The following is a 16,186-nucleotide window of genomic DNA, read 5'->3' on the forward strand; positions in this document are numbered from 1 at the left end:
AACTCTCTTAAACAACAATGGCATGACATACAGCTGACGCATCTGGCCATCCCTTCTTACCACAGTCGGTAACAAGTTATAACATCAGTAGGCAGCATGTCGGGTGTGTTCAAATCTTGAAATAACAAAGCCAAAAATAATAGTTACATCTCTAGTAAACAAGTACATGCGTTCGGAATCTGAAAAAAAGAAAAAAGAAAATGTATTATGATCTAGATAGAAATATTTGCCAAAAAACCATATTCTACCGATACAGAATGGGTCATAGAATGTTAAAAATTGCAAACCTTGTCATAACAGCAGATCGCGTATCCTGACAGGTCTTTTGACTGCGTTTGTGAAACCCTGCAATAATCACATTGAAAGGATTCACAAACAAATCAAAAGATCAGATTTTCTTTCAAGTTGCATGTAGACTAAATAAGGTGAGTGCTGCCATGCTTTTTTAAGTGGTCTAATGTAAGGAAACGAAAGGAAGAGAGTTCCCCATGGTTCTGGGTATTTCATAGTAACAATAATGTAAGAAAATAAAATGAAGCCCCTCAAGAATGTTTGTGAATAAAGACTTCCCCCATGGCATTTCACAGTCCAAAGCAAAAGATTTACATGACAGATAAAGCAATAACATGTCAAGTCTTTAGCAACATATCCAACTGGGCCATAGCAAGAACATGTTTGATAATGCACCTAAGAAATACATAAATTTTCAGTGTCCCCTATTTCACAGTGTAGATTGCCATTAGCCTTATCCAGACTCAATATCATTCTATGCATTTCCATTTCCTGATTCTTTCCACATCTCCAAAAAATATTAACCTGACATTCGTCCTATTCGACCTTTAAGACTATGACATGTTGTGCAAGCCATTGTTCCCCACTTTACAAATTTAACCCATTGGACCATTCAACCCTGAGGATCAACTGTCATTTAAACTGTTCTCTGCAAAAATCAGAGAACAGCCACAACAAACTGTATTGACTAGTAAATTATTGGAATAGGAATAAACGCTTTGCAGGATAACTTGAACATATGAAGGTTTGGAAATAGATTCTTAGGTGAGTGTGGAACCAAAGATTGCTCAACAAGGATAGATTTCTAATGCTATTCACTTCTAGATATGGATTGATATCTGAAGATGCAGAAGACTAGAGAATCTAAGTTCACCAAAGGAGTTATTTACTTCATCATTTACACTGAAAAACATATCAGAACAAAGTTCCATATTAAATGAGATATAAGAATCACTGTGTATACCTCATTGTATTTGAAGATTAATGGACGTGAATCTCTTTCAATAGTTGCTACCTCTTGTAAAGCCTCTCCAGGAACATTGGAGTTTGTGTTGCTTCCTTTTCTAAACCTGCAGTTGTAATACATAAATTAGTACAAGGAGGCAATTTTATCATTCCATAGTAATCTACTTAGTTTTAACTTAATATGTGTGTACTGTTTCCTGATTAGTTTAGTCCATCAAACTCTGAAATGAACAGCATACCCATTCTTACATAAGAAAACTAACCTCTTTGCATAGAATATATTTCCCATATGTATACAAGTAAACTAGAAAATTACCTATCAAAGAAACTATATGAATCCTTTGAAGACTTCTTTGAAGCTCCCGGAGCTTTTAAATTCAAGCCACGAGAAAGAAATTTCTTGCCTTCTGGAACTGAAACTGAGCTACAGATGGCTACATTTTGCCTCTGACCTAAAAGCACTTTTGATTTGTGGTCCCCCCTATTAGATGTAACTGAAGTAGCATTCATAACAGGTGTAGCTTCCGCACTTACATTGGCAAGGGCCAGGTTGCCATTGTTGCGTTGATCATATAGATTGATGTTTTTGGCAGTGCTTTCTCGTAGAATTCGATGTTTATCAGCCTGTAATGTCATGTATCAGCACTAATAGAAATCCACAGGAGAGATTCCACTGACACATTTGCTTCTATTATTCAAGAACACCAAGTGAAAAATTAAGCAGGTATAAGGAAAAAAGAAAATCAGGTTATGAGAAATCTATGAATATCCAGATTAATGAAAACATGATCTATCTGACATGACAAAGATCAGGTTATGGAAAAGTCTTTGAATAAAACATCCAGGTTACTTTCCCATTTTTGCAAACATAATCTAACATGATAAAATCCATTTCCACAAAGCTTCAAGAATTGGATATACTAGTTCCACTATTTGCCAGCAATTTTGGAAATATGAACACTCAATAGGATGATTAATCTCATACTGATGTTATTGAGACCCACCTCATGCACCAAAATCTGCTTCATAGCTCCAGATAGTCCAAAATGCTGAGACTGGTATTCCTGTTATTATCACTCAGACATTAAATATGGGGAGCTAACTTCTAATCATAATGCATAAACTACAAGAGAATCAAAACAAACCTTAAAGTTCACATAATCATGAAGTGGGGGGTCAAGAGATAAGGGTACAGCATTAGTAGTTGCTCCATATCTTTGAGTCTTTTCTGGAAGCTCAGGTTTTGAATTTCTATATGTTATGGAGAAACAAACCATCGTATCCACAAGTTGGCATAGATCATCTTTTTCTCTTTCTGACAATAGATGCAATGCCACCTGGTAAAAGTTTGAAAAAATTATGAAAAACATGAAAAAGGATGAAACTACTCCAATCTAATTGATAAAAGACATGTGCAGTGAAAGATCCTGATAGTGTTATGTTGCTGAGTCCAAAGTAAACTATACTAGCAATAGTTTCCAGATCTTAATGCAAAATGCATGCCAGTATAAAAGCTGCTATAATACCTCTAGCTGCAAGTTTGGAAATTCTTCTTGTTTTTTGAAGCACAAGCACACACATTCAGTGAACTGAACATGAGCACACACTTTTGCATGGGCTCTAAACTGCTCAAACTGCTCACCTGACCATGGGCCACAGAAGGCCAGCATGGCTGACATGTTATAGGAACACACCATGGACTGAACCAAAGCTTGGCCCATGCCTGTTCCGAGATAGAGGTCTGCATCACATGGCCTAAGCTCGGCCAGAACCAGCAACATGTTGGGCTATCTTAAGCATGTTGGTCTATCCCATTGCAGTTGAGCCTCTAGTCATTAATAGAAGTCCTACCAATTAGAAGCTGATCAGGTTTACTCAAGCTGATAGCATTAACCAGGACCAATAACCATCCTAATACCAGTTGATTCAACTGATTCTGATAGAATGTCACCTGATCCTGGTCAATTTAGAGAAATGATACTTTTAACCTATTTGGCTGATCTAGACATTCTAAACCATGGTTTGGTCCATGGCATGTTATTTCACCAATGACTCAGTGACATGAGAATTTGTTAGGTCAATGGTCATTTCGGTTTTCAGATTATATATTAAATCGAATCATGGTTCAATCTTTGAAAGAAACAAAAGGTAATCTGGTGACTGAATATTTTTAGATTGCATATATGGAATATTTTAAATTTAATATCTTCATAGTTTAAAAAACTCCATTAGTAATATTCTGTAGACGCATTTGCCTGAGATACATTCAGATTCATCAGCCATCCTAAAAGCTTTCTTCCATCTGCTAAGGTATTGAAAAGATGACAAATTATTGTAGATGATAATAAAAAAAAGACATATGCTTGTATTACTTCCATAATCTATTGACTTCTACCAGTAATCCAAAGTAATACACTAATCCAAGCAAATAAATTGACGTCGGATTATGAAAACTACTGGGTAAATTTTTATTTTTAGTATGCCTTTTTCTTGGTCTCCATCTTTTTTTGGCAAAAGCTGCAACCATAGGTTGGGTACAGTAAAAAAAGAAAATAGGGAACTTACCGGTCTCAGAGTTGGTGGTGATAGAATATGTAACAGTGGAGAAACAACATCTTCCACAAAAGACTTAGTCAATAGATGCCTAGAAATCAATGGTGATATCTTGCTTATCCATGTCTTCAGTGATTCTTTTTTCTCCGCAAGCAGTGCTCGAAATCTGGAATGTTTGAAATTATTCAATAACTATAAACTGCAATGTGAAGAAACAGCTGCGTTTAGAGGAAGCACCTATGGTAAGTCCTTGGCCATTCAATGTTTGGCTTCTCGACTTGTGCTATCAGGTGGCCCATGGCTATGGCAATGGGAGGTTGGTAAGCTGTGACAGAATAACACAACCCATCAATTCAGTTACAAAATTGTCAAAGCTAACTTAAAGTTCAAGAGCAATCTGACCATAGAGAGACATTTGTTGAGTTCTCAAAACATAACGAAGCACCGAATCAGAAACACCAAGTAGGTTAAGACATTTGACCTTCATATTGTCAAAGTAAGAGTAAGTTCTGTAGTTCAAGTATACAAGAAACCAGGTACATAGATGTCAAAAATCCTACTGAAAATGACAGCTGAGATGAACTCACAGTTTTTCTCATCATTGGGTCATGGTAAGAGAGCCGCAGAAAATTTTCATGGATACCATCCATAGTCAGTTCATATTCACCACTAGTGAAGTTATCATTGTTAGATCTTAAAATAAAATATACAAAACTGCCAAAATAAATTTAAGGACCCATTATTTTACCGGTTAGAAATCAGGGAGTATGTAAAATCAAAAGCACCATGTTCACTGCAGCCATTGATGAGTTTTGTTTCACCCTTCGATTTTCTCTTCTGAAAAACCTACATTTAAAAGAAACTCATCAGCAACAGCTCAAAAGAAAAAGCCCATGAATAATATAAACATGTCAACAATTACAGTGAAAATAAGAGACAATTTACCTCTTTCCATACATCAGTAACACTTCTTGTCATGTCCTTCCGGCCAACAACTTGGGAACCAAGCTCCAACTGGCTAAAACAATACTTCAGTGATATGAACTATTTACCACCAAGAAAGTTTGTTCCAGACAAAAAAGAACATTTTGACTTACAATGTTGAGCGCCTCTTTCTTCTTGTTCAGAAATTGAAGTGTGTTTAAGCAAGATCTTATATCACAATCTGCAGACAAAAACATACAAATAAACAAGTGTTCTATCCGAAGTTCCATTTCCACGTCAAATGAGCAAAGCTTTGGATTGAATGGCAACTCAGGAGCAGACAAATATTCTGACACCATACTGGTTTTTATCCATCTCCTTGATTGTTTGTTCATAAGATTTGATACATGTGCAGTTACCACACCCAATCTATTGTACTGGTTAAATGGACAATTAGATGACTTTGGCTGATGTTTATACATTGCATCTTTTAACAACAGTTGAATTAGGAACTCACTGAAAGTACCCTGAAGAAATCCTAAACTTGCAAGAGAGTAAAGAGAGAATATTTAAAGAATTAAGTATTAGGGGAGTCAAAAGTTATAATTAGTAGAAAGTTCCCAGTTTACCTTTCTGGGTCAAAATTTTTAAATTGTAAAATACCATATCCTCATCATCAATTGAAAAACTATGATGATGTATGTTCTTTTCTGTGTTGTGGTCAGTGCAGAACAAGTACCCATGTAAGAAACTAGGAGATCTTGCAAGCTCATTAAAAAACTGCTTTGTAGTCAGGTCAGAACAATATGACATAGAAAAGCATTAAGCATTCCTTGATAAATGACATTTTTCATACATGAAAACAAACATGAAATAACATGATGGCATTCTGTGATTGAATACTGTAGTTTCTGAATTATACAACAGACAGGAATCTATGGCATTATCTGCAAAGATGCTTGCAAACAAAGTGAGAACTTAGAATGATGATCTAAATAGCATGTCTGAGAAAATGATGGTTACCAGGAAAAATTTGACAAAAAAACTAAATAAATGATTAATCAACTAGCAAATCAGCAAAAACGAAACAACCACAGAGGCATATAATCATGACAAATCATATATTCTCGACTTTGTCTGGCTTCCATAGGGAACCTCAGTCAACGTGTAGTGTGGATGGGCTATCTTCAAAAGCAAAATCCTCCTCATTTGTAAAATTGGTTGTCATTATCAATTTATTTACATTTACATAGAAGACAACTCACAAGTATTGCTACCAAGCAAAAAGTTGATGATGAATACAAATAAACACAAGCTTCCGTAAACCAAAAAGAAAAAGCAAGAAAGCTTACCTGTATATTCAGCAAGTGCAGAAAGGGCACTTCTATTTGTCCTTAATCCTTCTCTTTCACATATAAATTTAAGCCTATCATGAGTAAACTCTTAGACATGCAGTTTGTTTGTCAAAGGATAAAAAAAAAAGAAATACTTAAGAATTAATGGCATGTAAATTATATTAAAGACAAAACAGAGTGCTAACATCATTCAAGAATTCTTCCAAGTTCACCAACCTATTCACAACACGGCTAACCGTTGGTTGCACGAACATGTGCACCCTGTAAAGCAAAAAAAAATATGTTCCTTGTCAAAATACGGCAACATCTTTTGTCTCAATAGCAGATAAATACAAATATTACTGTTCCATGTTAAAGAATAGCATCCATGCTGATACAAAGACAGACTCACTTGGCCACTTGACGTAGTGCTCTCAACGCTGGTGCATAAACATCATTGCATATGCAAATTACCTAATGAGGTATCCGATATTAAATCATGAAGAACCAAATGAAAATGAAAGCATCAAGTCAAAATCCTAATCTCACAGGTCTACACAGCATGGTTGTCTTGTGTCCTTTTCTTGACGAATTCTTTCCTGGTGTAGCTTCGTTAGCAGCATTTTCCTTATCAACAATGGATTTCTTTTCAGCAGATATCTATAAGAATAAGAAAGAATTACTCTTTCAGATAGGTATGAAACACAGGAATCTGCAACAGAAAGTTCTTAGAATCCTGAATGAACTGTAATATGCAAGAATTGTACATGAAAATTCATATCTGATACAGGGCTTCAATTAATTTAAGTTTGATTGCTGTATGACTAATTCCTGATTTACCTATGTTCTTCCATTCTCCTCAGTGTTCTGCTTATTGTCTACCTTGTGGTTCTCAATTCATTTATGGGTCTTCTTCCTCTTTATAACCTAGTACTATCTCATAAAGTTGGTCACGGCACATCATTGCTACTCCATACTTCAGTATTGATAATATATAAGAATTTAGAAGCAAAGATTTAATACCAAGAAAATACATACCATTTTCAGAATGACATCAACTGCACCTTTTCCTTCACCTAGTGCCCCATCAATTTCGTCAATGATCTGCAAATAAACAACAAAAATTACCTTGGAAGAAGCAGTTTATGACAAGGTAAGGTTAAACTTACCAAACACTTAGGCTTTGAGTGAGGCATGACAGAATTCATCTGTACTACATCAAGAACTTTTGACTCGATCATGGAAGCAGAACGATCATCACTAGCATTAATCTGCAAAGCAGTATTTATTAACTTTACTAGTGCCTTGCATCTTGCAAGAAGAAGCAAAATGGTCATCATAATCTGCAAAACACTACTTGTTCTACTTGTGCTTCTTTGCAAGAAGCCTAATAAAAAAACTATCCATGTTTAGATTCATGTTCGTAAGATCTAACAAAGTTTTACGCTGATTATCAGTTGTCCAATGCAAGCACCTCCCCTTCTGGACTTGGAAATAGTGGTGAAAAAGATTTAAAAATACAAATGAGCCTGACAATAATTTATCATAATTCCTAAAAATAGTATGCATTATAGTTAATAAAGAGATGAATTTAATTGTCTTTTCTAGACCAACATCCACTTCGAAGTTTACATGTGATGACCTATCAATCCTCGCACAAACCTTTTTGGTCAACCCAACATGTTTAAATTGCAAATCAGGAATGATTGAGGCTTAATCGCCTGCTAGCATTTCAGGCTGGGTTCGTCCAGTACATCTTGACCAAACAAAGTATGATTAGTTCTCTTGGACCATCCCTGTCGATGAGAGATCACCAAGCCAAAGAAGAAATATTCATCACCCAGTCCACAAGTAAAAAAGAGATGGCTCAGTGCATAAGACTTTCACCAATGTGGGTTCTAAGGTCAATATACAAACCTTAACCTATGAACAGAGAAGTCACATAACTTAATTCTAGTCAATAAGTCCACAGGCAGAAACTACAAACAGATTGGTTCTTCAGATGGTAATTACACCACCAACATTAAGCTATTAGGACTCTAGAGAAAGGTTCATGAGATCAACCATCCACATTACTGATTTGACTGTTTTGATCAACCATCCACAATATTAATTTGACTGCTAAGGAAGGTTTGCAATACCACCTGGTACATTCCGTACAAGCAATATTTACCGATCCGACAAGTTACCGGTACATGGACCAAAAGATAAACCGGTTGGTAACCCACTTGTCTGGTGCATCGTGGTATAAGCTTTGCCCCAGGCAGTTTCTTCATTTTGGTTTTTTTCAATCTTTTTCAAGTTTTTTTCAAAACTCTGTATTTACAGGTGTACTGAGTGTCAGTACACCGGTAGATTATTGGTCCAAGCCCTGACCAGAACAGCATTGGTAGACAAAATTACTAACCTTGCTGCTAACCGAAGTCTAAAAATGTGATCTCTGAAAAAAAAAAGGCAGAATTTGTTCAGCAGCAAGGTAACTTCATTACAACTAAAGCATCATGGCCTACATAATTGTTGCAGTCACTCTTCACACAAAGGTAATACTGAATGCAACTGAACAGCCTATATACCCTGCCATGGTCTCAAGCAATGGGCTACCTGTTCATTCTTATATGTGAAACAAAATTGTATATCTTGAAGTCTAGACGGCTCAGTTTGTCACAAAATGAAATAACTTATGGTACCAAATGACAAATCCAATTTAACTGGCGAATTTCTCAATATCTTTGTTGAGAAATATACAGCCTAAAATTGGTGCTTGTTGGCAAGAAGATCTACATACCTGAAATGGATAAGAGCCCATACCTCAAGAACATGATATCCACAATGCTTAGCAGCTATATGTGCAAGTGTAGTCTTCCCAAGTCCTGGTGGACCACATAGCAGAAGCACCTAATGTTCAAACATGATCATCCACAATGATGTCAGAAACCAAATGAGCATTGAAAACCTATAAAGGTGTTTAATGTAGCACATAGTCTTCATGCAGTACTCAGTGTGTGAAGAACAAAAGGATTTTTAAAACAGTAATCAGCAAAGTACAAGCATAAAGAAATTATTTGCAGAACAATGCATTTCATGTTTCAGGTTTGGTTATCTTGTTCTTAGTTGCAGACAAACATCTTGAAAAATGAAAAATTTTCTTAAATGTTTCAATACATTTCAATCAATATGAATATCAGATATATATTTTCAGCAGGTGAAATTTATCACAATTCATCAGAAACTGTTCGACAGTATTTTTTAGCAGCCTTTGATTTAGTAATGTATATTTCTCGATGCATCACTACAAGTTTTACAGATACACTTAAGCCTGTTGGCTATTGAAATGATTATTGAAACCACTTTAATTCTACTGAACCTCCACATTTTGATAAGGTATTCAAACTTCATATTAATATTTCTGATAAGCAGTTTTTTAAATGCTATAGCAGGCCCTAGGCTACTTGTTGGCTAATATATTTGGTACTTTTCACATAGAAGACTAAGGCACTATTGAAAGTAGAAAAGACAATAAAAAGAGGTTTAAGGAAAGAGACAAAAATTTAAGTTGAATTGTGACATTTTGTCATCAAATCGTGGATATTTAAATGATGACACCTAAGAAGCATAGAGAGGGACACAGGACATAGACGTGTTCAGCCACAACACGACACGAACATGGACACGATACGGACATGTGTCAGACACGAGCAGGTGTCGGACACAGACATGGACACGTTTCCTGCCGTGTCAATAATGTATCATGTCGGACACGGATACGTCCACCAAAAGCACGTGTCAGTGCTTCAAAGGCACACTAGGCCCACATAAGTGATGTTGCTCAGCATGGTAATCTATGAAGATGAAACCTCAATCAATTAGAAATTAGGAGTCACCAATAAATGTTTAGAATATTCATTTTGGAGAAAATAAATTGTATTATCTAAGAAGAATATTAATAAATAAGCTTCTACAAAAGACAAAAGTGCATCCAAGTTTCATATTAGAGAAGATAAAAAGGTCTTAACACTTTATTCTTCTTAATCAATCTGTAGCCAAATGCTGAAACTTTGTTGGATTTTATACAGTGATTTAAAAAGCGCTATGAGTCAAAATGTGACAAGGTCCCAAAACGCTCGAGGCACTAGACGCTCGCCCGAGCGAAGCGAGGCGCTCTAAAATATTAAATATAAAAATATATATAATATAATTAATAAATATAATTATTTAAATAAAAATATGATATTAAATTAAAAACAAAGATTAGCAATGTTAAAATCTAAATAGTATATTATTAATCTAATAAATAAAGATTATTTTGAATAGTAATTAATAATCTACTATTAATAGTATATTTATTGTTAACAGCAATGGGGAAGAGTAGAGATCGAAGAAATCGCAGTGAGAAGTCGCGATGAGAAGCTGAGTCGCAGGTAGGCAACAGATAACAGCAGAAGCTGCGGAATCGCGAACAACATGAGGCAGCGAACAACAACAGTGACAGCAAAGTCATGTCATGGACAACAACGACAGACAACAAATAGCAACGAAAGCTAAGGAGACTCAATCGGCGACAAAGGAGTCAACAGGAGAAACCGTAGGCGGCAGAGGCAAAGGGAGAAATCGTCAGCGGTGAACACAGGGGAAGAATTCGTCAACGACAAAAACAGAGAGAGAAGCATGCGTAGGGTTGGGAGTCAGGGTCACATGCTAATATAACTGCATGCATTAGTTGATTCAATCAAACCAACTAACGTAAATTTAAGTGATTCGGTCACCTTATATCAATCGAGTGCTCACCCAAAGCGTCCGGTGCTTGGGCTCGGGCGAGCGCCCAAGCAATGCCTCATTGAAGCGTGCTGCCTAGCCCTTAAACGAGGCGCTTGGGCCTCGCCTCGCCCAAGCACATAGGCGAGCGCCCAAGCGCCTTTTTAAATCATTGATCTTATATAACAAATCTTGTGTGTCAAAGAGGCAAGAATTCCGAAATATTTTTAAATTCTCTGATAATTAACAAAGATACAATGACCAAAATGTTTGGTTAGTGCTATGATTGGTCTATGCATGTAAAAAATCATTATTAACAAATTGATCTTCTGACTGTAGTATGATTCTTCTAGCAAATCCATGATGCAAACTGATTTTAGATGGAAAAGTAACACACCAAGTAAGAAAATCTTATGCTTGCCACCTCAGATCTAGGATAACAATATCACATTAATCCTATATAGGAGACATTCTCGGATTTTGTTATCTTGAATCCAATTCAATTCTTCTAGATTTCTAACATATCTCCCATCAGAGTGTTGTGAAGAATGGCTTGGTATATGATACAATAATGTAAATCTGCTGTTACAAGAATGTAAATGTTTGAACATGATCCTAAGGCCAAAAGAAATTAAATATATTATTTTAATCATCTAGATAAAAAACTTTGACCAACCTTCTGTTCTGGTGGGTGATTGAATATGGACTTTCTGCTCCATGATTCAAGCATGCCTTCTCCATCTAAGAAATTTGAAGTCTTAAGGTATTGATTGCTCAAAGGAGGACCCTTATTTTTGTGAGAGAAACTTCTATGGCCAATGAACCTCCGATGTTGAACAACTGAAGAATGAAGCCTTAAGGCAGATAAAACTTCATCCTCAGTAGCCCTAATCTGAGATCCAAATACAGAGGAATCCCATTGCTTCAACCATAGAAGTACCTGTTAAAAGTAGGAACAGTCCAAAATAAGTCCCAACTAAGCTCAATATGAAGCAAAAAAACTCTGGTTTGTTCAAAACAAGGTAACTGAACTTCACTAATCTATTTATGTTTTACCTCACGATTTGTCCGTTCATCACTTAGAAGCTCCTTAAAGGAACTAGGTGCATATTTCTCTACCCAAAGTTGCTCATCAACCATGTGAGGTATTGCATGAGTTGGCTGATCTCGTGATCCAAGACTGTCTTGCAAAGCCTTCATGATGATTATAAAAAATTTGAAAACAGATGTAGTCAAATCTTAATAGAGAAGTGTATAATAAAAGGTACATAGAGGAACATTAAAATAGATTTTAGCATCAACATGCAATCAATTCCTGCTTAGCACTAACATAATCCATCTTTGTTTATGATACAGGACCATTATTCTTTATGACAGCAAGTCAGGGATTCCAGAAGGGCATTAGGCATCAAGCATGATTTCTGTGAAGTGAAGATCATGAAAATGAACAAAAGTTTTCGACTATAAATAATAAAGGTAGGATTTAAAGGTTGTTCAAGTGAGATAATATGCACATAAGTTGGATGAGAGAGAGAGACAGAGAGAGAGAGAGAGAGAGAGAGAGAGAGATAGAGAGGAGAGTGAGACTTTAAAACAGCATTTTTCTTTGTAAAAAGATATTCCTTAAGGTAGCACTCTAGAGAACAATTTGATGTCTCACTCAAAAGAATATAAATTGCTTATCCGTTTACACTCAAGAGATATCATAATTATTTATCAGTGTGTTTCAATTTTTTATTTGTTATCTGCCTACTTTAGCATTAATAGTGGCCAGAAAAAAAATCCTGTTATAATTATAGTAATTCATTTATATTTTGTTGATAAAGTAGCAGTTGTCAAGTTTCTTGTAAGAACTTAACAAACTTAGCACTGACTATATCTACCATAAACCATATATCTACTATGTTACTCTTGTGAAAAAGAATAACGGTAACAAATTCATAGATTTATTATCAACAGTAGGATTGTCAAAACATCTATACCTTTGCTAAAGCCTCTTCCTCTGCCTTTTTGCTTAATATACTTATAGGTTCCAAAAGAAGGCCTGCAAAAAGATTAATTTAAAGGAGTCACTGATATTGTTAGAGTTCAAGCAATGTTATCAGTCTAGTTAAAGTCTATATAAACATAAGATAATGAGCCTAGCAAGCAAGCATATAGAAGACCAAAATAGCATGATGCAATACTAACTAAATTTTAAGAAGATTTGCCACCAATCCAAGAAGCATATTGTAAGTGGTACGGTGGAAAAGGAAATAATGACTAGTTGCTAAGTTTCGCCATGATACTACTGAGACTTAACCATGTGGAGTTTCATTTGGAATATCAGCAATTTTGCGAGTCTGCTTTAGTTTAAATTGGTAACAAATAGATGATCCAGCCTTGGTTCCCACTTGCACATAATACATACCAAGATCAATTATGTCATGGCAGATGCATATAGCAGTAAAATGACCAATGTATCAAGGGCTGATAAAGAATTTTTGAATGCTTTTACACGGACCTCTTTCTGGCCTCGAAGCCAACACCTTCCCACGGCCTCCACCAATCTCAGCAATGCTCATTTTAGCGTAAACCCTGACTCCAGAGGGCGAGGTCACTGGCATGCACTCCCCATCAATGTCTGTGGCGAATCGGGACAGGATCGTTTCCTCGGCAACAACATCAGGCAGCGAAACATCCGGAACTGATGTGACTCCAACAGTGTCAGAGTCCTTTTGGGGGGAACAGCGGAGCCAATCCTCGTCAGCCTCGTCTTGCAAGGCGAACCTCTTCGCCCCTCTCCCCTCATCAAGAATATGCTTTTGACTGCCTCCCAAGGAGTCTTCGTTCTCCGCGGACCAGAGCCGCTTCTTGGTGGTCTGATGCTGAATGGCCTCGGCTGCCGATCGCTCTGCATATCGGATTAAGCAACAACATTAAGAAGAAAGACTTGTCCATTGATAAAGGGATAAGGTACAGCGCGTCGGGATCTCATCGAGTGAGATGAATGCGTGAGCGATGCCTGTTACTTCACTTTGTAGGCGATTCTGTTCATCCCCGTCGGCTTCATGGTCGTCGAAAGCGATGGCGGCGGCATCTCCATCGTGTTCCATGGAAAACTCCTCTTCCTCTTCGCCTTCATCGGGGAGGAGAGCGATGGACTCGAGCCACTCGAGTTCTTCGGGTGCTGGGATGTCCATCTCCATCTCCATCTCCATCTCCAATTCCATCCCCATCGACAAACCCTAAACCAAGAAAGTGGCAAAGAGTCATAGACGAAAACCCACGATAGATCTGAGATCTTTTTGGCGGGAAAGATAAAAGGTCATTCTCGGAATTCTATCTTTTGTAGTTTATTTTGTACAGTATTATTAGAACTGCTCGTTATTAATAGGTTTCATGTTTTAAACGTCTGATACATAATTTAATATATTTAAAATAATTAAAATAAACAAACTATAATTTTGAACAAAAATATAATATTTATAAAAATTTTGATTCGATAGTATGAATACATAATATTTATACATAATATTTTTTATTTTAAAAAAAATATATGATAAAAATATAATTCGATCTTCCTATTTTACTATCCATAGTCAAAGTTTTTACTATCTAACTTATTAAATCTCTTCATCTCTCGACATCTAAAATAAATATGCTGAGGAATGATTAGATTTTCATTGTTTGAGTAAATATAGTCTCAACTCAATATGAGATAATTTATTGTAAAATTTTAAATATTAAGGTTTTCATTCATCTGTTGATGTATAACTTAAATATTAAAAAATATATTACCATATTATAAGTTAAACATCTGTAATCAACAACTTTTATGCATTTACCCAATTAAAAATTTGATATCGTTGTTATTGGTTCCCTCTATTGTATTAAGAAATAAATTAACTAAAGGGAAGGGGCAAATTAATATGGGAAATTTGAATTCCAACAATAGTATTTTATATATTTAGCTAACTTAACGGCTATGGAACTTAAATTAATTTATAGTTATGTTTTATATCTGCAATGTGATTGCCAAACAAACCCACGTATCTATCAACTCGTTTTATATAATTTATTTATATATTTTTCTAATTCTTCTCCCCTGTCGATCACCACTATCGTCTCATTTTTTTATTTTAAAATATATGTAAAAAACTAGCTATAAATCCACATAAGGTAAGCCATACATGCTTACACTATTTTAAATAATCAAATAGAAATAGTATAACATTGTTTAAAAATAATCTAATCAAAATATGGGGACTTTAGTTTCGATCACACCTGCATGAAATTTTATTATTATTATTATTATTAAATCAATTTTTGGTTATATGCTAATTTAAAGTTAATCAATTTTTTTATCCCAAAAAGTTAAAGATTGATTTGATGTGTAAGCATAAAAACTAAAATCATATTTTTTTATATGATAAATTTTAATTATTAAAATTTAAAATCATATAATGATATATCAAATCTAACATGCGTATCTTTTGATACTATTCATAATACTATATGCAAACATATCATTGTTTTTTATACTATTCATAATACTATATGCAAACGTATCATTGTTTTTGATACTATTCATAATACTATATGCACACATACTATTCTAAGAAAACAACGAATACTATTCATAATACTATATGCAAACATATCATTGTTTGATTTAAAAAAACAATAAAAATAACAATGATGAGAACTATAAATTTTTCATCCATATAGGTTATGTCACGAGCAAATGATATAGGAGAAATAATTATGAAAGTCCCTCGTATTAAAATCATCTCATAAAAAATAATATCATAATTAAACTTCATTTCTATTGGATAATAATCATAATCAAAATCTAATTACATTATATCTTACTCAATTAAATAGAATAATATAATATAACATTCTTCCACATCTTCCATTAATTTGTAAGATATAGAACTTTTTGCATAATTAAATTCTAAAAAAATTTAAAATTATTTTACACATGGCTATGAATTTTAAAATAGACTAATAAATATAATAAATATAATAATACTATATTAAGTTAGATTGTCAATATGAGTTATAATTATTATATGTCATTAATATTATAATATCTTCAATATATCATAACATTGTTAGTCTTTCCTAATATAATTCATAGTAACCCTTATAATTTGTCCTATCAAGATAATTCTATTATTACATCTAATCATAATATATATATACATAAATGTGAATAGGATAGTAGAAACAAATAAGTTTAATTATATAAATAAAAATAGTAATGATAATATTTACTTAAACATGTATCACCTTATATTTTATGGATTGCTCACCAGTCTAATCACAATAATATGTAAAGCCTTAGTAAATTGATCAACAATCAATATAATGAAACTTAA

At 34.6% G+C, this 16,186-nt stretch overlaps 1 protein-coding gene across 1 annotated transcript; it reads right to left on the minus strand.

Moving 5' to 3' along the window:
- Positions 1-5: 5 nt before the first annotated feature.
- Positions 6-14,073, minus strand: LOC135640297 (uncharacterized). The gene is made up of 25 exons (XM_065154605.1): positions 13,825-14,073; positions 13,324-13,713; positions 12,803-12,864; positions 11,877-12,014; positions 11,497-11,760; positions 8,877-8,963; positions 7,238-7,339; positions 7,107-7,172; positions 6,618-6,728; positions 6,481-6,542; positions 6,306-6,350; positions 6,087-6,160; positions 4,908-4,975; positions 4,756-4,824; positions 4,559-4,656; positions 4,398-4,479; positions 4,213-4,291; positions 4,048-4,135; positions 3,823-3,976; positions 2,403-2,594; positions 2,262-2,321; positions 1,574-1,881; positions 1,256-1,361; positions 288-345; positions 6-179 (listed from the first exon to the last, which is right to left on the minus strand). The coding sequence occupies exons 1-24, from the start codon at positions 14,036-14,038 to the stop codon at positions 292-294; spliced, it is 2,973 nt and encodes a 990-aa protein (XP_065010677.1). The 5' UTR covers positions 14,039-14,073; the 3' UTR covers positions 6-179; positions 288-291.
- Positions 14,074-16,186: the final 2,113 nt, after the last annotated feature.

The sequence above is a fragment of the Musa acuminata genome, chromosome BXJ3-6 (assembly GCF_036884655.1).
Source record: "Musa acuminata AAA Group cultivar baxijiao chromosome BXJ3-6, Cavendish_Baxijiao_AAA, whole genome shotgun sequence".
NCBI lineage: Eukaryota > Viridiplantae > Streptophyta > Magnoliopsida > Zingiberales > Musaceae > Musa > Musa acuminata.